This window comes from Penicillium longicatenatum (assembly GCF_028827895.1).
Source record: "Penicillium longicatenatum strain IBT 33135 chromosome Unknown contig_7_segment0_segment0, whole genome shotgun sequence".
NCBI classification, from domain to species: Eukaryota; Fungi; Ascomycota; class Eurotiomycetes; order Eurotiales; family Aspergillaceae; genus Penicillium; species Penicillium longicatenatum.
Genome location: NW_026643124.1, coordinates 1824347 through 1846871, shown reverse-complemented (window position 1 = coordinate 1846871; position 22525 = coordinate 1824347). Strand labels below are relative to the sequence as shown.

At 46.9% G+C, this 22525-nt stretch overlaps 7 protein-coding genes across 7 annotated transcripts; 1 reads left to right on the top strand and 6 right to left on the bottom strand.

Moving 5' to 3' along the window:
- Positions 1-38: 38 nt before the first annotated feature.
- N7484_010948 (uncharacterized protein) lies at positions 39-3024 on the bottom strand (the record flags this gene model as incomplete). The annotated part of the gene is made up of 13 exons (XM_057121335.1): positions 39-232; positions 294-380; positions 434-551; positions 600-781; positions 831-903; positions 953-1559; positions 1607-1782; positions 1836-2118; positions 2167-2297; positions 2365-2523; positions 2574-2650; positions 2716-2772; positions 2820-3024. The coding sequence occupies 13 exons, from the start codon at positions 3022-3024 to the stop codon at positions 39-41; spliced, it is 2349 nt and encodes a 782-aa protein (XP_056967089.1).
- A 3636-nt stretch (positions 3025-6660) lies between these two features.
- On the bottom strand, positions 6661-9016 carry N7484_010947 (uncharacterized protein; the record flags this gene model as incomplete). Its single annotated transcript, XM_057121334.1, has 4 exons — positions 6661-7732; positions 7801-8450; positions 8511-8622; positions 8673-9016. 4 exons carry the CDS (start codon positions 9014-9016, stop codon positions 6661-6663), a joined length of 2178 nt encoding a protein of 725 aa, XP_056967088.1.
- A 3920-nt stretch (positions 9017-12936) lies between these two features.
- Positions 12937-13212, bottom strand: N7484_010946 (uncharacterized protein; the record flags this gene model as incomplete). The annotated part of the gene is made up of 1 exon (XM_057121333.1): positions 12937-13212. The coding sequence occupies one exon, from the start codon at positions 13210-13212 to the stop codon at positions 12937-12939; it is 276 nt and encodes a 91-aa protein (XP_056967087.1).
- Positions 13213-16850: 3638 nt separating this feature from the next.
- Positions 16851-17639, bottom strand: N7484_010945 (VOC family protein; the record flags this gene model as incomplete). Its single annotated transcript, XM_057121332.1, has 1 exon — positions 16851-17639. The coding sequence occupies one exon, from the start codon at positions 17637-17639 to the stop codon at positions 16851-16853; it is 789 nt and encodes a 262-aa protein (XP_056967086.1).
- A 440-nt stretch (positions 17640-18079) lies between these two features.
- N7484_010944 (NmrA/HSCARG family protein) lies at positions 18080-19066 on the bottom strand (the record flags this gene model as incomplete). Its single annotated transcript, XM_057121331.1, has 1 exon — positions 18080-19066. The coding sequence occupies one exon, from the start codon at positions 19064-19066 to the stop codon at positions 18080-18082; it is 987 nt and encodes a 328-aa protein (XP_056967085.1).
- An 834-nt stretch (positions 19067-19900) lies between these two features.
- On the top strand, positions 19901-20320 carry N7484_010943 (uncharacterized protein; the record flags this gene model as incomplete). The annotated part of the gene is made up of 1 exon (XM_057121330.1): positions 19901-20320. One exon carries the CDS (start codon positions 19901-19903, stop codon positions 20318-20320), a length of 420 nt encoding a protein of 139 aa, XP_056967084.1.
- Positions 20321-20553: 233 nt separating this feature from the next.
- On the bottom strand, positions 20554-22196 carry N7484_010942 (uncharacterized protein; the record flags this gene model as incomplete). Its single annotated transcript, XM_057121329.1, has 4 exons — positions 20554-21159; positions 21215-21502; positions 21556-21869; positions 22028-22196. 4 exons carry the CDS (start codon positions 22194-22196, stop codon positions 20554-20556), a joined length of 1377 nt encoding a protein of 458 aa, XP_056967083.1.
- Positions 22197-22525: the final 329 nt, after the last annotated feature.

The window sequence follows — 22525 nt, the reverse complement described above, 5'->3', positions numbered from 1 at the left end:
CGTCTACCTACATCGAGTTGAATCATGAAAATGCTCGATCAGAATTGGCCTGGTCCCTTTCCAAAGTAGCCACCCTCTGGAACAGTCAGCCAGGGGACGGAGTTTGCATCATCCGTGTTCGATCCCACGTTATTTCCCCACCAACTAAACGTAATGGAATGGTAACTCAGCGCGAAAAAGATAATGATAGTCGCGATTGCTGTACCGGTGTCCATGGCGGCTTGCAGTAAATCTAGAAGGTGGCCAGTCAGCAAATATGCAGACAATATGTGAAGAATATGTTGTCGACTTGCAGTTGTAACGCTTCCACCAGTCAAATGCACGCTTTCGGATAAGGTAGTTGAAAATAAAGCCGACTATGAACCAGAGCGAATATTGAGCTAGGACCTTGCGTTAGACTCGGACAAATCTACAAAGCAATATGCAGACTTACTAGTATTTGCAGGAGGGATATTGCCAGCTGCGTTGAAAAAAATGGGAACATTGATGTAGCGGACCCAGCTGTTGGGATAGCGACGATAAATAAGATAGACAATTCCAGTGACAACGGGCTGAATAGTCAGTGAATGGTTCTGGATAAAAGTAATTTGCTAACTTACTCCGATCAGGAAGAAATAGACAAGGCCGTTGTACACCTGGCCAGACTGGAACATTCGCTGCGGGCCAATGGTCCCCCAAATCAAGGAGGCATTATACATTACTTTGGCTCCGTTACAAGTGAAGCGCTGGGTGTTGCTTGATTCACACAAGTCTGTGATATGTCCAAGCATCCATCGCAGCACTATTCATGTGGTTAGCATTGACTTCAATTTTTGAGTTGGGACTAGTACCTCCAGTCTGGGTTGCGGTCGCTAGAATACTAGCGTAGATCTGACCAAAGAACAGAACACGAGGAGGGATTTTCTGGGTATGTAAGTATAGGTCGAAAATGGATTAGACTTTGAGGTCATACCATATATTGTCCAAGTTTCAAGTCCTGTGCAAAGTCCATGCCATGCTTGACTGAGTTGTAGCCGTAACACTTCACCATCATATTAGCGATCGCTTTTCCGGGCCATGCGTAACCAGCGATCAACTCCGTTATGATGTTAAGGAAGACACGCTGATTCGTGGTTCCCTGAAGGATGCCTTCAGGCAGGATCAGAAGAACTGCCATGCCAAAGCATACCACTATGAATCCCCAGACCGGCAGCTCGGTGTCCCAATTTTTGATTGTCAAAATACCCAGGCCCAATACTATCACGGTAAGAACACCATACCACCAGTCTGGAACTTCCTTATAGGCTCTCATCAGTCGTCGATGGATGTCTTCACCACCGTGTCTCGAATCCTTGAAGCGAGCCCAGATTTCAGAGCCGTTGTAGAGGTATGTATGTAGCACTATCGCAGTGACTGCAGCGAATGATAGCCCGTACGTGAGGGAGTATGCCATGGAAATATACATCGGAGAGTACTCCTTGTAGTTACTCTCAACGAAATTCAAATTGGCGTCGACCACGCGTGACACATTATATGAGCTTGCTGTATTGTCGAATGTGCTTGATGAGAGGAGCGGAAGACTGGCTCATCAGTATGAGGGTATATGGTATCAGGTTGGGAGACTTACTAGGCACTGTACCATATGTTTGCATAGTACAAAATCGGGGACAGGAAGAAATAGAACAACACGACAACTGCAAATGCATTGCAGGTGATGTAAAAAGGCGTCATGAGCGGGTAACCCGCATAATTGATCTGCGTCCAGTCAAGGCTGATGGGCAGCAGGCCCAAGCCGGAGTTCATCTGGATAGTTAAGTCAGTAATTTATTTCGTCGTCGATGGCAGGAAGCACTCACCCCAAATAGCGTGTTCACTTTTTGGTTGTTCGGGAAAATCCATGTGATGAATGCAAACGTGCTTAGACTTGTCCAGATATAATCCGGGAACCAGAACACGACAAATCCGAAGGCTGTGACGTAGGCAAAGAATGAATAACGGGAGATAGTCCAGCCGTTGGCCGCTGTGCGACTTTCAGGCTCGTGTAGCGCACGGAATAGAACGGTCGATGACAGGGAGGTAGGCCAGACTAGGGCAGCAGGATAAACAATCCACCTGCGAGCAAGGCCAGTCAATCCGAAGCTGGAAGACGTCAATGACTGTAGATGAGAATGTCCACGATACTCTTACCCGATCATCTGTGTTGTCAAAAGGTAAAGAAAGGAAAATCCAGCTCCAAAGTCGCGGTTCCAATATACCGGACTGATGATGGCGACCAGAGAGCCTTGAGCATAGGCTGTGGAAGCGCTAATATTGACACACTAGATTCATTTGTCAGAATAAGCTGCCCGATATATCAAAATAGATGACAGGTGGAAAGTGACTCACAATAACAATGAATGCGTGCTCCTTGATGGTGAACTTTCCTGGGTTGATGTCAAAGGACAGCTTCCCCAACGGAACTCTCCACCTAGGAAGCTTTTCCCATGCTCTACCAATAGGGAACACCAAAATTTGAGCAACAACATATCCAATTGAAAGCGAGGGCTGAGATTAATTAGCGAGTGCACACACATTACGGGTGGAACTCAACATACATATCGCAATCCGAAGAACTGGTTAACTCCAGAAAAGATGATGACAAAGATCGTCATTAATATCCAGGCCCGAAAGGCTTAAAGACATCAGTAATGTTTCAATACTTTCTGGAATATGAAAGATATCGAGTAGGTAACTTACTATTGCAGGAAATACTTGGGTCATCTTTGTTCGATACACAAGCCGCGACTTCGGGGACTGGTAATCATTAGTATCCATCAGTAGACATGCATAAATCAACCTACAAGGAGACTGATCGCCCTCTACATTCCAAGTGAAAGCTTCAACGGGTGTCAGTTCAGTAAGCTCCGCTCTGTCCGATTTATACCGCCAAGTCCCGGGCTCTTGGCTAGTCACTTCTGATTCCAAATCTGCATCTTTCGTCTCCGAGATGTTTACTTGCTTGGCAGGCTCTTTCGATGTTACCACATCCGACGTATCAGCCGACATGATGGTTTAAGAGAGGTTCTTTGCAAGCAGGGGGGCTGGAAATTTCCTAGATAACGAAAGTTGGAGGAAGGCGACTTTTTATATTGCCTAGGCCACGCTTGATGATTGCAATACCCGCGTATTATCACGATAGACCCACCTGCATGGATGGAGGTCATGCTGAAAATTTATTGGATTGCGGGGTTCAAATTACTCTAGAATCACTGAGCCTAATACCAATTAGTGTTTCTGGCCGATGTACTAAGGCTTGCTAATGCAAGCCAGAATAACCCGATAGGAAATTCATAGCCGGTTGCCGGTCTATTGTACCACCCGGGCAGACTTCATAGATACTAGATCCAGATTATATTTTGTGACACAGATGACACCTGGTTTATATGGCTAGATCTCTTTGATTCATTTCGCTATCTATTCGTACTATGCTCATGTTCATTCAGTGAGAAATTTGTCGCATGGACTGTTGTCAAACGCCATTTGGCTCTAGATAAACGAATATCTTGGTATATCTCCATTACCCCAACTCTTAAGTGGGGTAAATGGCCGATAATCATAAATGGGGTATTTACTATTTATTTAAGGACTGAATTGTCCTGGTCTGTGCGTGATAAGCACTGTAATGCAAACCAGTGAACGTCCGATTGGATATCGAATCGCGATAAAATGCCTTGGAAAAGATATGTGCGGAGTATCAGTTTCTATGGAGCTAATCACTGGTTTAGTGTAGTGCAAGTTCTTATGCCAAGCATATTAGGGTGTCTAGAAGGCGTAACTTCGGAGCGGCATCGGCCATAATGCCTAAATTGTGTGATAGCGTGATAAAGCTACTGAATTAGCTTATCTGGCTGCGGGTGGGTCCTCTCACTCATTAAATTATCTTCGAATTCTGGTCTTCGTTACCAAATGAGCTAGATGAGGAGTGTAGCCTAATTTATATGCTCGGTGTCTTGATATTACGCTGTTTTAGCCCGATCCCATTTATTAGTTGAGTCCCCCACATCAGGAGATGCACGGGTTCTGTTAACCAAGCTTGGGTAATGGCGTTTTACCCTAATAGTGCGGGATGTGGACGCGTTGCGTGGCGCGTCCCTTCCGAGTATCGTCCCATCGAAGCTTTCTGGCTATTGCTTACTTAGACGGCCGTATCAGTACACATATATTCACTTTTGTCGCCAAGTCAGTCCTTATCATTGCTGGTATCCACCTGGGCATGGATTCTGCAGATCTTTTTACTGGAATTCTCACACCTGCCGATGCCACAGTGTGTGAGATCCGAGTGCTTAGTTATGGCGATCCCACTTAGGTAACCTGTGAGAAGCTCTATATTCAAGAGATTTCAATTTATATGCGACAGGACTGGTAAATTACCAAGATCCAAGATTTTTTTCATGATTTGGAGGCACAGTCTCATCCCTTATGCTTGGAGAAATTTCTTTGCGCATTCAAAAGGTCTCCGATAAGGAAGTTGGGTCTAAATAATTTCCTCGGAATTACTTAGTGATCACACGCCGCCAGTCTTGGATATAATCCTGGACCTAGAGCTTGATACCTTTTTGCTGTGGAGTATTGATCTCTTCCATACATGATCTTAAAATGCTGTCATTCCTGATACTCGCTCGCAGACGTTGAAATCATGGAAGTTGGATTTGGTTTATAACCGTGGGGTCTTTGCTTACCCAGCTCCCTGGTACTAGAGCTTCGCGACTACATCTCGGGAAGATTCGTGTACTCACAACAAGCTCTCAGGTACGAAGCTCATCTCCATCGCGCTGAGATATCGTGACTGAATAGAGTTGGTTATTATTACCTAACATGCATGGCCTAGCTCGCCTTGTTGGATTCCTCCTTGTGACGTGATTCTCGAGCATATATTATATATCGATCAAATCGTAGGTAGGGCCAGCACTGGAGGTAAAATAAAGCATTTATTAGATGTTTAGCTCAAAGGCCAGGTGGCAAAGAGATAGATCTTGTGGATATGGTGTGTGGCAAGAGCGTCTATCTAATCATGGCATTCTGCGCACGGGCCTCATTTTATTCCTTTAGTAAGGGGCCGCGGCTAACTCCTATTGTTCATTCCGTCGCGATGTCGAAGTCCATGCAGGGAAGATGTCCCGGCATTTATGATTCTTGTATGGCGGGGGAAGCTGTGCGGGGAAGGATATGTACTTTGCATTACATATTATTGGTCACGGAGTAAGAATAGATACAATAGAAGTCAAAACGGCATGTATGACCAAGAAATCAGCATAAGAGAAGAGGATATTATTTTCCACCAATGCAGGAAGTTCCCACCACGGGGGCATAGCTGCGAACGCTGGACGTGGCAAGGCTGTGTGGCAATGGATGTGAACGAGGCGAGATTGGCGAATAGTCTTGTTACCAATTGCACAGTCTATATATATGTCGATATATTTTTCGTATCTCATCTCAAGCAAAGAGCCCGTCCAAATACCCTATCGGATCATACACATAGCATATACTCATCGGACCTTCTTTCATGATCGTCATATTCCGCTGACTAACACAGGAGTACCCGGATTACGGCACGTGATCGTCAGTTGCTCTCCGAACGTACGTCATATCCAGACACCTGGGTAGGATGACATCAGAAACTTTATAGTGATATTGTAGGCATGCTAGTAAGCTATTAATATTCTAGAGTAGTTACCATAGCATAACAAAGATTGATATCCACGTATTTTCACTGCAAAAAAAAACTTCTTCTGGAGTTATTTCGGTTAGATTTCAGAAAGCCAAATGTAATGGCAGGAAAACAAAGAATATAAGCATCTCTCCTCTGTCCACTTGACGCGAAAACACTATTGATATTCCGACCGTAAAGAGACATCCTGATGCTGCTCAAGATATTGGCAGGAAGGCTCAAGATAATGCGACTGGATTTAACTTTATCGTGCCCTCGATAGGAGACTGAATAGGAGAACAAGTCATCAATTTGGTTAGTGAAGTCGAAAGATTGATGATACTGTAGATATCTGACCTGCGGGGGGACCTTTGGGATCATTAATCACACTGCATGCGGGTGGCTGGTTTGAACTTAGTGCTTGCATATCTAGTCTTCTCATTTGAACGTCCTGAAGAAAGTGGGTCAGTCCGTGCGACCAATTGGGTAATTGTGCACAAAGCAAGCCGAGTAAACGAGGGGCGGCATTTAGCAATTCGTCCCCATCATTCAAGCCTTGCCGGGCTGCCTAAAGCTCTTCAACTGACGTCGTCGGCGTCAAAGAACTGAGTCCTTTTCTTAAGAGGTCATTCGGAATTGGAAGAATTGGTACGGTGGTTTATGAGAGCGCTGGGCCGAGACTCGTACGAAGCTAGTGTAAAGCTCACGGAAAACGATTGTGGCCAACCAATACCGGACGTATATATCGACCCACAAGAAGGCAGGGAGACGCCCCACCCAGGAAACAGAATCGGCCATCAGGTTTCAAGAACGCCGGATTGCGAGCCGACCTAAACGCCTTTCGCTGTGGTTAAGCCTTTCAGCGAATGGCCGACGCTGATAACGGCCACTTTAAAGCCGTCTTCAAACCCTATTGGCACTGGTGCTTTCTCGAACGGGATGTATTCGAGCAGAAGCTCGGGCTAGATAGATCAAAGCGTAGAACGAAGTCGTACCTAGGGCCCAATGTCAATTTCCAATCCAAATTTTGATGCGTGGCGAGTGAGTAGATCCCTATATATAAGCAAAGCTCGCTGTGAGCAGGGATCGTTGGCAGACATCTCATTCAACCACCGCGTGGCCTTTTTCACCTTCTCTGCAATATTACTCAATTCGGCTATGGCGGGGTGGGTTTGTGTGGATAGCGCGATTAAGAGAATGGTGCTGGATTGCATGATATGGTGAAGAATACACCACCATGGCGAAACCTTGTATAGCCAGGCCGTATCCACCTCGTCGGGTAGAAGATCGAGAATCTGCCCTGCGACTTGGACGCACATAGCGGCCATGGTATCACAAACAGCTCCGGGCGAAGCCCCGCTGGATAGATTAGCGAGGCGGCGCAGGCAGTGCTGGGAAATAATCAGTTTGGTGGTGTAAAACCGAAAGGCTAAGCTGGCACGCTCTCGAGCGAATGGATGCGTTGCATCGAGTTCAACGAAATGGAATTCTGTTGGAAGACGAGAGAGCCATCGGTCCGCATTGCTGTTCAGGGTGAATATCTGAATTTCGATTTCTCGCCATGATTGCCGCGTCGCACGAGGCGCGTATAGAGTGTCTACTGCCTCGCGGGTGAGAAACGCCAAGTCCACGGCGTATAGAAAGTATAGCGAAATATTGGGCGCAAGAACCTGAGCAACCTGCTCGGCCTCCTTTCCTTCGCTCTCCGACTGGCCGAAACGAATGCGACTGGTAAGGTTCTCCTTCAACGCGAATGCAGGCTCCGAGGAGAGGAGAGAAGTCATGAAAGCATGTCGGGCTTGTTGATCAGTGATCAGTCGCATGATGCGCTCATCGCTGAATTCCTCCTCGGTATACGGCAATGGTAGAGGTGTAGAGCAAAAGGTCTCGCTGGTGCTGGGCGGTCGGCCAGTCATAACGCATAGCACGGTATCCAACATAAAAAGCGCCCACCACACCCGATATCTTATTTCCTTCGAAAGATGTCCAATAACGTTGCTCTCGCTACGGAGGTTGAGCCCCATCGTCACCGCTGATCGAATCGCGACACCAAGAATAATCCATGACCTAGGTAGGCAGAGAGTCGCGTCAGAGAGGAAATTTCGCAGAATGAAACGAGCATAAAAGAACCATACCTGTTGACTTGTCCGACAGACAGAAGGTAGAAAGCTGCCAAACCCTCGACCTGGACTTGCTGTAAGTTCGGATGTGAAAGTAACGCCACATTGTCAATCCCGAGTCGCCACGCCCGCGTAAAGTATACCAAATAGCTCTCCACCCCTAGGTGGGGCGGCTGGCCCATCAACAAAGAATGCCTCGCTGTGATAGCAAATATCAAATTCAATATAGCCAGCCATCGTTTTCCAGGTTGCACGTTGGGGTTCGTATAGAAGGAGTTGTACTGTCCGAGAAATGTGGTCATGCCAACGATCGGAAAGGTGGGATGTACCGTATGAAAATAGCTATCGACGAGCTGACGAGCGACGTGTTGAGGAGGGCATGCTCGAAGGTCCACGTCTTCGAGTACTGGAAGTTTGGAGTCGTCTTGAAAGTAGTTGACTGAGGAGATGGAAGGCCGATCGAATCTGTCGCTAGTCGGCGTCTTCGTGTCTTGGTCCAGGTCTCGTTTGAGTCTGTACAACCAAGACATTTCTGAGTGCTCACCCACAAATCCCATGGCCTGGAGTTTCTCATCGCGATTAAAGTCTTCTTCGGTGTAGTCGATGGCCCCGAGGGCGAGGGCTGTGTCTTGGGTGACGGCGTGGGGCTTAGAAGAAACCGAAAGCTGGACAAAATGAGATGGATGGAAGAGGCGAAAGGGGGATAAGAATGAATTAGAACACACCTCCTTCAGGGCTTGATCCACATGGAGGGCCGATGGGGTATCTAGTCTGGGATAGAGGTCTTGCAAGAGAGCTTCGTAGGTTTCCACCTGTGTGGTTAGGTCCCTGAGCTGCCTGAAGAGTTGTTAGAGAGTGAGCCGCTTCCTTCCTCAGAATCCACCCACTTGGCCATCTTTTCCCGCTTCCGATCCCCGTACGAACACCGGACATCGGCCTCCTTGCAACGATGACAGGCGGGACGGTGTCCGCTGCATTTAGCTTTTTGTTCGCGGCAGTTCTCACAGGCCCGACTAACTCGACTACTGCTAGGCCAGGCACTCGCGGTAGTAATTCGAGGGATCGCGACTTTGGTCTTTGGCCGGTCGCTGGTGACCAAATCATCACGCTCCGGAAGCGAGTCGAGAGGGAAGTCGAATGCAGCAGGCTGCGTTAAGGGAGGAGTAATCCAGTCGCTGTTGAAGAAGGCTGATTCGTGTTCGGGTTGATCTGATGGATATTCGGGATTCATCATGCAAAGTGTCCGAAGGATGAGATTACACGAAGAACGCAAGCCAACAAATTCCAAAAATTGCCGATGTATTGCCCAACCTTCGGTATTAGAATACCAATACTGATTCAACCATACAAGATCTTTTGGGCGGTGTGCGTTGTGGGTTCTTTGCACTGAGAATGGTGCAATGTGGTATGCTGGATGCGAGCTCCGCGTTGGTTTGCCACTACCCGACAGGTGGTTCCCGGTCAAGCAAATAGTGGATAGTTTTCGTATGGAAGCTCACCCTGGCGGTAACTTTCATCATGCGTGTCAGAAGATCTCGGTCATTTGGACTGGATCGATATAATGCCTCTATTCGCATATACTGCCGCAGAGGCGGATACTGCATGTGGTCGTCGCCAGCAGATATTGGGTTCGAATTTAGTATTTTTCGTCACGAAGCCACTGATGTCGATTATTTCCTACCTGAATTACTCCGTGAAATTGATAAGGAGCTAATATTGTGCAGGATTGTTGTGGCGCTGTCCGCTGTACATCATCAAGTCAGTTCTGTCTCTTAAAGCACGGCGACCTTCGACTTCCATTCTGTAGTTTGTATTAGTGTGTATTTGGCTTGATTTCCTTGTACTGAAAGGTGACTTCGAAATGTGTGGCTCGAGCTCACGGATGTGAGAGCCGACATATGCTCCCTGCAATGATCCAGGGTTATCTCGCTAGTCTTACCAGAAATGTCACTGGTAAGATTGCTGATGAAGCCCCCCATTTTCCTAAAATAAAAGCAGATTAATCTGGGTCGAAAGTGTGTCACAGGGGGCTTGGTAATCTTCATGATCGTTGACCCTGGCGGGTGGTTGCGCTCAAAGCTATTCCCGCGATGTTCTTTCCTTCATCTTGGCCCGCTCTTACCCCATCACTCTGTCTCTCGTTCATCTTCGAGGAGTGAAATCGCTATTCTGCATTGCAAAATGAGCTTCATGGGCTCTGGACATCGGGCATGAGAGACATTCCAGCCAACTAAGCGCCAATCTACCCTGGTTGCAGATGAAGGCCATCGCTCCTTCTCTGAGACTACAGGCCGGTAGTCATCGCTTTCAAGGCGAGAAGTTGAGGCCATATCTTGAGATCAAAGCAAGAGTAGGTTGATACTGATACAATGACAGATGATGCCTAGATAGTTCTGGATAGGGATCAGTGATATCAGGGATATTAGTAGGCTACTGGAAGTTTCAGCAGGACCATAACACAGGTTCACGGACACCATTTCGCGATATGCTTTCGAGGTTTAGTAAGTTAACCCATATTTCATCGAAATCTGACTTTTACTAACGATGGGATGTTTGGAATTGCAGGATGTCACTCTCAGCCCTTTCCAAATACAGTCGAAGTCCTCACCTGCGACACGCACGACGGCCCCGATCACACGATGGCCCGGTCCACGCCCATACAGCACGAGCTCAATCGATCTGCTGTCTTTGCCTTGCAATTCGGAGAAGCTGCTCTGTGTATCTGATGTGCATCAGTTTTCTCGAGGGAGCATCGCTGCACCTGGGTTGGGTACTTGGCCTCGACGCCTGCAAATATGCATGGGGACTCATCGGCAAAGGAAACACACGAGAAGATGCAGACCAATCCAAGTGCATCATACACCAAGACTATTTATTAGCTCGATTGCCTGGCTGATATATGAGTCCTCACATTTGGTTGTAGCCTCAAGTCTTTGCCCGAGTCTTTGTGAGTGCTTGAGAACAACCTTTGTGGTGCACAAAGCCACATCGGTCCTCTCTGGTGAGCATGGAACGCCATATCAGTCGACCCCCAGCGAATACAAACATGATACTGATGATATACAAACAGCTTGATAGAATAATTCGTCTGGGGCATCCACGACCTCACTCGTCCAGGTGCCTAGGTTTCCACTCTGGGCCCTTGAAGTCGCACACAACGCCAACTCCATCGAATACCCACCGGAAACGCGATACCAATCGAGCCCTACTAGCACACCCATACACATGAAGGCACCTCATAACACTTACATCGAATGCTGTGGTGATATGAGGATAGCCTTCATCTTCGAAAAACCGCCTGGCCTAAGGTCCAGATGTGGCAAACTCGGAAAACCAGGACCAACGACGGTAGACCCCGAGAGTGACAGCTCCGAGTTGATCATACAAGGCTGTGCTTGTCGTGGGTCGACGAAATACTGCAGGGTGGCACACTATTATCAGTCTTATCCGACTGCTGTGGCTGGTGATGGCAGAAGCCTCTGACATGGCGCAGGAGCATGTAGGGCCAGTAGAGAACATATTTCACGCAAAGCAGAATGCTTCAGTGCTTTCCGTTGGCCATACTTGATTCAGGATGGGAAGCACTACGGGCACTGCAGGGGCTCTTTGGCTACCGGCTTTGTTGGAACAAGCATGGTTCCCGTTGGGAATACTTGCTTGAGTCGAGAGCTGCCCCGTGGAGCCTAGAAGTGATTTTCAACAAGTGTAGGCGAATAGCTCTCGCGAGACCCGGTATCCACACTCTCTTCGCCGAAGCTCTGTTGGCCATGATTGCTTTGCTGGAACAAGAACCATGGACTTTCAACGACTGATTTCCCTTCACATCTGCATTATTGCGTTGACGAGCCAATCAACATGAAGGTATAGGGATTCCCGGTACCGACATATGAAGCTCTATGAAGCCCTTCCAGTTGTATGTGCTCTCCTTGTGAAGGGAATGATCGTTTCGTTGGTGATCAACAATGGCCCGGGGGCACTAAACACCAACGTTGGGAAAGAGCTCGGAATTTTGGATACTGAGTGACTGTGCATTCACTGACTGGAGAAACAAGCCTGGTCGAGCCTTCCCATTTTGATCAGACTCCTAAAATGTCGTCGTCTCTAGGGTCGGTGTCACCACATCAATATCGTGTCCAGTATCGGGTTAAGTCATTGTTCTTTCTAGTCATGAAAAAAAGATCACTCTCTGGTTTGCTTTGCCATTTTTTTCGCCCCAACGAGCCTGCCATGGCGGTTGTCCTAGGTCAAGGAGGGGGGAGGGTTCGAAACCTCCATCGCGTGGGTCCGGAACTTAGGCACTGCTGTGGTGTCCTGAAGGAGTGAAGCTGCAGTATCTACTACCAAGAAATAATTCTTTGGGAGGGAGGCGAAACTTTGATGGAATAAAAAGAATTGCGGCTTCACAAACCAGACCAACATGGTTTGCCACTGGCTCCTGGCGGTAATGATCGAAGTTACTTCATCAAGTGGCGACAGGGTCATTATCTGTTCGATTTGTCTGATCCAAAGAGGATGCTCGATGGTAGGCAGGTAGGGTAGGTAAGGCAGGTAGGGAGTCTGATGGAGCTTCTGAGAGATGGGTCGCTTGATCCTTGATTCTCATCAGCTTCTGCGCCAACCAGGTTTGACGCCTCGGAAAACGAGACCCAATCCCGATCGGGTACGTATTCTTCATGCTCTACATGCACGACGTGACAGCAGATGTGTGGATATGATACTTTTTGCAACCTCATTATTTCAGAATCACTGCCATTCAACTTTTTTGCGTCGTGCAGGCTATCGGAGGGCTCGCAAATGGGCCATCGAGGGAAGGGTTCGCACTAAGCAAGAAAAACGAACATCGGCATCAGCAAATTAAGGAACGGTAGGTTACAAAACTAACTCGGTCACAGGGTCTTTCTGGCATCTTGTGTCCATCTGCGTTCACCCTCAACCTCTCGATCTTGCAGCCTTGTTTCACCAGTTCTCTGTCAAGGTTGCACAGTTGTGCCCTATCCGTTAGCTCATGGCAAGATGAAGCCGTAGTGTCAGTTGCGGCCTCTGAGAAAGAAATTCCCATGAAGAGAACCTCCAGAGCCTTTCTCCTTTGAGACTTGCTCTGTGTTCTCAAGCTTCGAGTGGCAACAGCGCAAGCGAAAGATATCGAGGGATTCATGTTTCAAACTCATCAAACTCAATTTGAGTCTGAGCAGGTTGACGCGCCCAATGAATTCCCTCGTGAAATGGCAAGCATTGCTTTGTCCATTGCAGATGTTCATGACAGAATGAAAAATGGGGACGGATGCCCAGGGGAGGGAATGGCAGGAGCCGGAGAAAGACCCCGGGGCCTCCTAGCCCATCATGTCGTGTTACCATATCCGCAAATTTCCCAGCGGCGTTCAACTCCTTCATCACCTCCTTATAGCGGTTTCCAACGATATCAGCCATGTTTCCAGAGCAAGATAATGGTCTTAGACCAGCTCCATGGAATTTTCGCCTCCACGAACCCAATTTCGAAACTTGACCAGCTTTGTATGCTTGGGAGTCGCACACTCACAGGATGCCCTAGGTCGCGTCCGACGGCAATATTATACGAGGTTTGGCTTGAGATGATGAGAATGGTTCCTATTACAACATGGGCTGATCGATTATATGACGAGCGACGCACTGGAAGATGATAGATGCTGATGAGATGACTGTTTTCCCTCCAGGTACGCCCAGTATTCCGATCTTCACGACCCGTGGTTGGTCTCTAGTTTTCTTCGAAGGCGATGTTTCCCCATGTCCACCTACGCAGTCGATCACCCGTTACCTCTACAATGCAATACTGCGTCATAATCCGTAGCGACCCCCGGAGGGCAACGATACGTACTGACGTACTCGTCGTGAATCGTCCGCGGCTCAGGCACCTTCAGACTGGCTCCTACCATCACATGACCGCGGTTGATACCCTCCAAAATGCATTGCAAAAATTGCTTTGAATCAGTGTAGCGCTGTCGTCTGAGGGGTGTCTGCTTGCCGGGCCTGGACGCCACGTTGGCGCTCTTAGGAGATCAGCCGAACCTGACCCAAATTCCATGAAGCTCTCAATGACAGGCTTCCTTACCACTGTTCAATTGACCGTCATTTAATACTGTGTGTTCCAATTGCGCTATTCGCAACAAAATAAATTCATCATTCGTTCCCAAAGATATAATCGTAATTGATTTGTAGTGAGAAAGGACATACAGCTGAGGTGTTATAAGAAGTAGTTCCAGCTCATTTCACTTGTATTAATCTGTAAACAAGTCAAACCTCGGATTCATGGTGGAATATCATATACGCTGCAATTTAAGTTGATATTGATCGGCAATAAAGGATGTGTCTCGAATTCAGTTGAGACGCACAGCAGTATCCCAGCCTTGGCGAAGCGCTTTATAGAATTCTGTATAGATCAGATTATTCAATTCAAATAGTAAGTGGTGAGACGTGCAAATTGTAGCATTACTTTTGCATGGTATAGTCCCGGGAGTGTCAAGAAAAAGTTTTGGGATGCTAGAAGCCAATTTGGCCAGCAGTGATCTTCAGGCCCTGCTCAGTAAGTCACTACCAATAGGATGTTCAGAGAAGTCTGCTGACTTGATGAACGGTTCTATCAGCCCGAATTAGTCCTTCCATTTCCCGTATTCTCCTAATCATCTCTTCGTGTTATGCAAATTTCGGCAAGTGAAAGCGGCTCCTGTTCAATACTGTTTTGCAACTATTGCATTTGATACAGCTCGCAGTTATGGTGTAGTTCTGTGAAACCAGCCATGCAATAAAATTAACATGAGCAAAGAGTCAATTCGTTGCATGGTCAACACAGCGCCCATCGGATCGTGCGGTATCAATGAGCAGACTGTCAAGTAGCGCATCTGGTCTATATTCTGAGAGAATAATTCAATCTTTTTCGTTTTCAGCTTGTTGTATCGGAGGCAGGTCGCTATAAACTGCATACAGTGTCCTACACTGTCCAGGAAATTAGTGGCTTCGAAGTCCGGAGTGGAGGTCATGGAATGGTAAGATGAGCAACCAGTATGTGGAAGATGAATAAATGTGAAAGGATTTGAGACCCCTTGCGGGATGTATCCATAGGTTTGTTGGAAGGGACCGATGTTCGCCTCTTTCTAGGCCGTGACATAGCGGAATCGAGCTATGTAGCGATAGGGCCTGGATGCGCCTGGATCAGATGTACCTAGATTTAGTACTTACTAATAGGGGTTACCCAATTATCTACTCATTCACTTTTACTTAATAGTTTGGTAAACGTGCGTATAACCCTGGGGTGGCGACGATAATGGTGGCAATATGGATAAGAGCGGCCAAAGCTGGCTAGCATTTTTTTACACACACGAGATACCTGCCAAACTATTCTGGATACCAATATGACAGCTTCGAAGATGGTATTCTACCATGGTTCATATTCGGATCCCCATGACCACTGTTCGACCTACCATGTACACAGACGGATGTTGATTGGGCGAGAACATTCCGGCCAATTGACGGGAGAACACCAAACAAGACCTTGGACTTTCCGTGGCCAACGATTATTAATCGGATAAGTGTGCCTCAAGATACACCCCGATAAAAGAGAGTACGTTCGTTCAGTACATATTGTAATATTGATATATTGCCCCATTTCCTACATTACAATTAATTACTATTCTGTATATTCCATACCACTCACTAACCATATCACCAATGGCATATAGTGGAAAGAGCAAAGACACCACGAATACCGCCTCGCCAATCGATTCAGAAACTACACAATCGACAGAGCAAACTTCTCGTACATCACGTCCTAACCTCACCAATATCATCTCTGGGCATGCCTGTGCACCCTACGACTTCGAATCATTTGTCGACTTCCTCTCTCGGAACCATTGCATTGAAACATTAGACTTCTTATCTGAAGCAAATGCTTACAGTGACTCGTATTATAACTCAGGGGTTTCGGCTCAACAAGGACATATGACACCTGAGACACGTCGTCTGGGGAAACAATGGAAGACTATAATGAGCACTTATATATCCACTGGGTCCCCAAATGAACTCAACATTCCAGAAGATATCCGGAAAGAGCTGCTTGATAATCATGACGTGTTGATATCTCCACCAAACCCGGCACATTTGGACTCCACTATCCATCATGCCCGTGAGCTACTGGCAGATGGTGTTTTCATACCGTTCATAAATAGTATACCGGTGGAAATACGCTCACGGTCCTTGTCTATTGATCGGCGATCTCGTCCACCAATCCGGTTGCAACTCGTTTCTGAGGAAATCCCTTTACCAACTCAACATCCGCAGTGAGTATATGTGATTTCTGTATTCGATCAAGTGGACTAAACCGGCTAATGATCACTTTGAAGTCCTATTAATGATAATCTTGAAAGGCTTCCACGCTTCAAGTCTGTCGACGCTGCGTCAAAGTCCCAGAATGAAGGGCAAGCGCGTGATGCTCAAAGCTCCCAAAAATGGTGGCGGACATTATGTGCAAGACTACGCAAATTATTTCGATCTTAGCAAGCTTATAGGTATAATCAAGACTTGAAATCGGAATAAAGCTTGGTTAATATCTATTGATAACTTAATGATTCGATATATTTTTTCATACTCTTGCATTACTCACGATATCCGAGCTCCAATTATCTCGATGTTTATACTTAGAGCTATTCCGAGTCTGGAAGAGTGTTCTCCCTGCAGACAGAAACTTTGTGTAAAGTTCCCTCTGCTAGAATAAAACTCGTCAATTTCTCCGCCTTTCAATTAAATTTGTCAATCGCAATACTCCCGAGGGGACTTTAAATCTTCTAGACGCGTCGGTGACATTGAGACACTGTATCTAGTTAAGATTGCAGTATATCAATATTTTTCAATATTTTTCAACCCGCGATCTCATTCGTCAGGATTTTTGTCTTTCTTTATTTGTTTGTTGTGCCTGTGCTTGAGTTTGGATTTCCGCGAGGGTATTGATACACGAATATGGTCCTGGACATAACATACGTAGATCCTCTGATTTATTATCTACAATACCGTAGCCCAAACAAGATTCTCCAAAGTTTCAATCACTGTGCAGATTCTTCAATGTCGAACAAAAGCCCAGGCAAAAGTTCCACCTGACCTCTTTTTGACCCATTGAATACCAACCGAATAGCCGCCTTATCTCCAGAAAGAGTAACTGAGTGTCGACTAGCGCTCGAACGCGAAGGAACCTCATACTTCCAAGCACCTCCAAAAATGGCATCATATGCCCCTTTCATCTTCACATCTCCACCATCAGGAAACTGAACCAACACCGAGGAGACACCCTGCACACCATTAGGGTGTCTCGTAAGATGGGTCTCCGTCTTATATGGAACACGGTTTACCCGGGGCGTTCTATCAAGACACCAAAATGGCATCGATCCCGGACCTACACCGTTATCGTGGTCGTCCTTAGGTGTACAAATTGCCCATTTCAAAACAGTGCCATCTGGTTTCGTACGGCCACCAGGGATAGGGTTTGTATAGGAGAAGCCTGTGGCAGCGTCTCGGACTCGCTGTTGAATTGGGCCGAAATCATTCTCTGAAGGCAATGTAAATGCCCAGTCGATTATTGTGCCTTCCCTCTCATTGCCCCAACGATGTTGGCGGCGCTTTTCGGGATCGGCGTCGTCAAAGAAGGCGATTAGTTCTAGGTAAACACCGTCCGAGAGAAGGATCAATTTGTTTGTCGTGAGACCGTCGGCGTGGGTTCCACCTGGTGCTAGGGTGAATTGGCCATTTGTGTATTCAGAGATTTCCAGGAGGGTTTTGTGGGATACGAGGATGACGAAGTGGTCGAGGATAGGACTTTGTGAGGTGTGGCTAGACATTATACGGTACTCGATGTTTCAGTGTCAGCGGTCTTGGAAATTTAGTAAGTATAGATTTGGAAAACTAATATAGGGAAACCTTGGGAATCATGAGAGTAACTTCCCCGCACCAAGGTTCCCCGCATCATGTTGATAAGCATAAACATCGAGAAGTCTCCCGTGAATTAACAGGACAATTGATAACCTTCATTTGTCAGTGGTAACGATTGAAGTCATTATTTGTTAAAATTTTCATTGTTGGCAAGAGAGGCCAATTTCCCTGGCCCTGAAGCTATAGCAGTGATTCCGGAATATTACTATTGCAGTTGCCTTTGTCGCGGCTAGTCACGTCATGTAATAAGCATCACGTGGTATTCATATATCAGAGATAGTCAAATAAAGAAAGGAAAAACCGATGTAAATGGTAGTGTTATTATTTCCTGTCTTCTCTACAGGGCACTCTAACACAAATCTTTTGTTCCCAGCAAAAAATCAACATCCATACCTTTCAACAACTCTTCGAAACTCTTCATATCCACTCGAGATTTCAACTGAGCAGGTTCGATCACACCCTCGATACCAGCACAGTAATCAAACTCATCCAGGAATGCAGGGCCTCCAAGAACCTCAATTGGGACACCAAACTTCTCATGCATGTCCTGCATATCCATCTGCATAAACATAGCCTGTTTACCCGTGACTTTGGACCAAATCTTGATAATTTCCTCAAAATTCAGGTATTCATCGTAGGCCAATAGCTTAGTTCCAGGGGCTTCTTCCTCAATCAAAGCCCTCACAAACGGGCCCGTCGAGCGAGCAGTATCTATAATCGGCAGACGGGTCTGCTTGCTTGCCGGGAGAATAAGAGTATACCCTCCAAACTCCTTTCGGAATTTCGGATAGAGAAATTGGTTGGTGAGGTATCCACCAATATAGATGAAGGAGCTCAATTTGCCAAGCTCGGTGCTTTGGATATAATTTGCTAGGTACGCTTTGGTTTCCCAATGGTAGGAGTGTGGGTATTTGCCTCCGGAAGCAGCGTTCATCGGGCCAAGGGCAGAGTAGACAAATCGCTCCAGTGTTGGAATTTCACGGGCAGCATCGATTGCGTTCTTGCCGAACCTTATCTCAGTGTCATAGCCGATTTTGGCGCTGGTTGCGGCATTTGTACCAGAGGCGATGGCGCGGCCGTACGGGTCCCAGAAATCGGTATTGAGGAAAATGGCATGGATACCAGCGAAGGCGCGACTCAGTGTTTCTGGGTCGTCCAGATCTGCCTGAGCCAGTTCTGCGCCTTGCTTAGCGAGGGTTTGAGCTCTTTCGGAGGAGGGCGATCGAGTCAAGCAGCGGACGTGCCAGTTGGGCAGGGCGAGAAAGGTTCGAGCTACTGATGAGCCTTGGGCACCGGTGGCGCCGACGACAGCAATGATTTTCTTCGTGGGAGACATGCTCAATTTGTTGAATCAACTGGGTTATATAAAAAAGAATTCAAATGGTTCTGTCACGTTGAATATATACCTGCCAGCAGTATAGTATGAGCTCTGTGGTTGAGCTCTATGATTGGTTAGGCGTAAGCCATGGCTTACGGAGATCAAAATTAGTCAGGGACTCATGCAAAGATTTAATTGGTCCGGAGATGGAGCGGAGTTAACAAAGGCCTACGCCACTTTGTTTCCGCTCATTTCGAACATAAGCAAGCCATAAGCCATAAGCCAACTAAATTTCAGCACAAAGTCCATTATGCCCACGACAGGAATAATGGCCCCAGGGTGCAAGCCGAAAAAACGGGTTATCACTACTGCTCGCAGAGAACAGAACAAGGCTGCACAACGCGCATGGAGTAATCGTTCCACCAATTCAAGTACTGCTCAAGCTAACTTCTCGCCAAAGGACTAAGACAAAGACAGAAATGTGCTGGCTTGACAACTCAGCACTTGAAATCTCCAATAGGAACATCGCTTCCTTTAGCGCCTTCAACAACAGCACAACAGTATAGAGAGGATATCTCAAGGACATGTACAGAGCAGATGTCGGCTTCCGAGGTAGATTCCGAGGTACGATGCATAGACTCAGACTCTAGTCTCAGTATTCTTGATGCAACGATACCTGGGGTCTCTGAGACACCGACCTCTGATCAAGGTAAAGTTTATTTCTATCTACAACGGTCAAAAACCTGTTAACACGAATGAAAAGAAATGGTATCAACCAAAGATCCGAGTGTATCCTTCCTTCAGACAGATCCAAAGCGGAACACACTTCAAACGACGCAAACGCAAACCCTCATGGCATTCCTCCACAATGCTACCTGTCTTGGCTTCGATATTAGTGATTTAATGACCTGCGATAGAAGAAGCATGTCCCCATTCTTCAGCTCAATCGCTCCAACGGATAATCCACAGGCTCTTATTGCAAACAAGATCAACCCGTCAATCCCAATCTATCTCCAACCAACCATGGCCCAGATTCTTGTTCCGCATCATGCAGCATTGGATCTGATCCCTCTGCCGATACTGCGGGACAGGGCTATCATGTTGTCTTTTGCAATGCCAGAGGTTTTTGACCTTTGGGATTTGAAGCTAGATATTTATGCTCGGCATGGGATTGTGCTGAAGGCGGACAGTGAATTTTTGCCATGGGATCCAAAGAACTGGGATATGAAGCCTTGGTTCGGAACCAAATGGGGTATTCCTGTTTGTGAATAATGTTTGCGTATTCCGTTGCTATCGTTTGTCTCATTGTGCAAAAGCAGCTTTGTACGACAGGTTGAGATGAGGGAACCTCTTTTTTTTTTCAATACGCCTGCTTATCGAGCACTTTGTAGCTTTTCATAAGGCTACAATGATCAGGCTGGAACCTTGGTATCCATCGTCTTCCGGATGCATTAAAAAAGTATGTGGATGTTTAATATACGATTGGGAAAAGTTGAAACGGTCGATCAATCAACTTGCCTCTCACATCCAACTCGACCGAGCAATCCCTTGCGCTCCCAGCGTCCCGAGAAGCCTGCTCCAGTCGAAAACGCAGTCCCTTCGACCTCAGCATTGCGCTTCAATGCCTTGAGGTCAGAGTCCATACCCACTTTGGAGGCTGTTTGCCCCCAGCCTTTCTCTTGTATTTCCTCTTCGACGTCTTCATCCTCATCGTCACTTCTAATATCATCGGCACCATTGCCTTGAACCACACGGATGGCCACCTTGACGATCATGAAGAACCAAATTAAAGTAATAATCTGGAGAGCACCCAAAGAGCCCAGGAATCCCCATCGTATACTGTCGCTGTAGCAAATAGTGCCCGAGGGATTGAGAAATGCTTCAAACATATGCGACCAGCCCTCTTCAGGGAGCGGAGTTGGACCCGTCACCACCTTATTGTCCGAGGTGTGGTAGCAGCCAATCTTCACAATATTTGGCATGTAAGCCCAGATATGGTACATGTTTGTCACGTACCAAACATGCCGGGCTAAGAACCAAGATACCATGAAAATGCCAAACATGACGTCTCGTAATGTGGAAAGCCCAAGATACTTGAAGCATTTGGCAAGCTAGTCAGAGAGTTAGCGAGTTGCAAAGATTTGGTGATATAACGGAGAGGCTCACGGGAAAGAAAATATCGACCACGTCCATCAAAATCAATACCAGATTGGCGACACGGGTCAAGTGTAATGTATACGAGGTATACAGCAGACCAATTGTCAGAAGATGATGGGTCAACATCTGCCAGTGGTCCTTGCGGCGCTCTTCGATGTTGATCACAAGGAGCTGCTGGATCCAGAAAGCCCATTGGCTCAATATGTACCACTTAACAAGTCCAGGGAGCTCCCGTGTTGGCCAATTTGTAAACATCTCTCGGGGGTTCAGGAAATACTCCGATGTGACATATATGTACTGGTAATTGGTTAGTCACACTAGCTCAAGCTAAACGGGCAATCTTCACTGACCACACCAAGCACCCAAAAGACAGAGTAGTAGCACAACAGCCATGCCTGCTCAGAAAATCTAATCACATCCTTCTTTGTCGATGCGCCACAGTATCTGGCTATCGGCTGAAGCACATACTCCATGCAGCTTGCTCGAAGGAAAGTGAACAACACGACGCAAAACGCAAGAAAAAGGAAGTCATCGCTACCGACGCCGTATTCCCCAGTTCTTTCATTGTAGTGGGAGATTGTGAAAAGCTTCGATGTGTAGGGTTGGGTCTGAGGTAAAAACGCGTGAATGCAGAAAAGAATCGCGATGAGGTTGAGGGAAATATCTATCAAGCAAATAACATCATTAGCATTGGTGTTTCATATTCCAAGTAAACAAAATAGATCTGTCTTCGAGAAAGGAGGCCATTCTTCCGTGAATTGATGCGCCCCTAACTGGCCAGGTCTAGCAAGGGGTGATTGTCGGGTGTAGAATACCACGTACAAATTTGATTGTGGAGCAACCAGCGAGCTGCAGAATTGACAAGGCCGCATGATTTGCGCTCGGTATTTGAGATATTTTTTGAATCGTTCGACCTCAGCAACTTGTCGGGGGTAGGAATGGTCTGCATGGCGGGGGCGCTCCCTGGAACAACAAGGCCAGAGTTACTCATAACGAATTGGTTGAAAGCAACCAAGACCTTTGAGGTTCAGGGGCAATTTGGTTGGGAATTTCCACGGGTGAGCGTGGAGGTGGAAAGTGAAAGTCGGAAAGAAGTCCTTGGTTGACGGTTTCACCGCCAAGAATCGCAAGGTTGAACAGTCTTTGTTCAAGCAACCAAAGTAATTCGCGCTATTTTAGCTCACCTTTGACAACCCTCTTTATTGGTGTGCTAGGAGTTCCAGTTCGCATGGGCTCTAATTTGAATTTTCCGATCTCGGGCCGTGTTGTCGATCATGCCTACGTTCACATGGATTCCTCAGGCGCCTATTCTCCATGTTG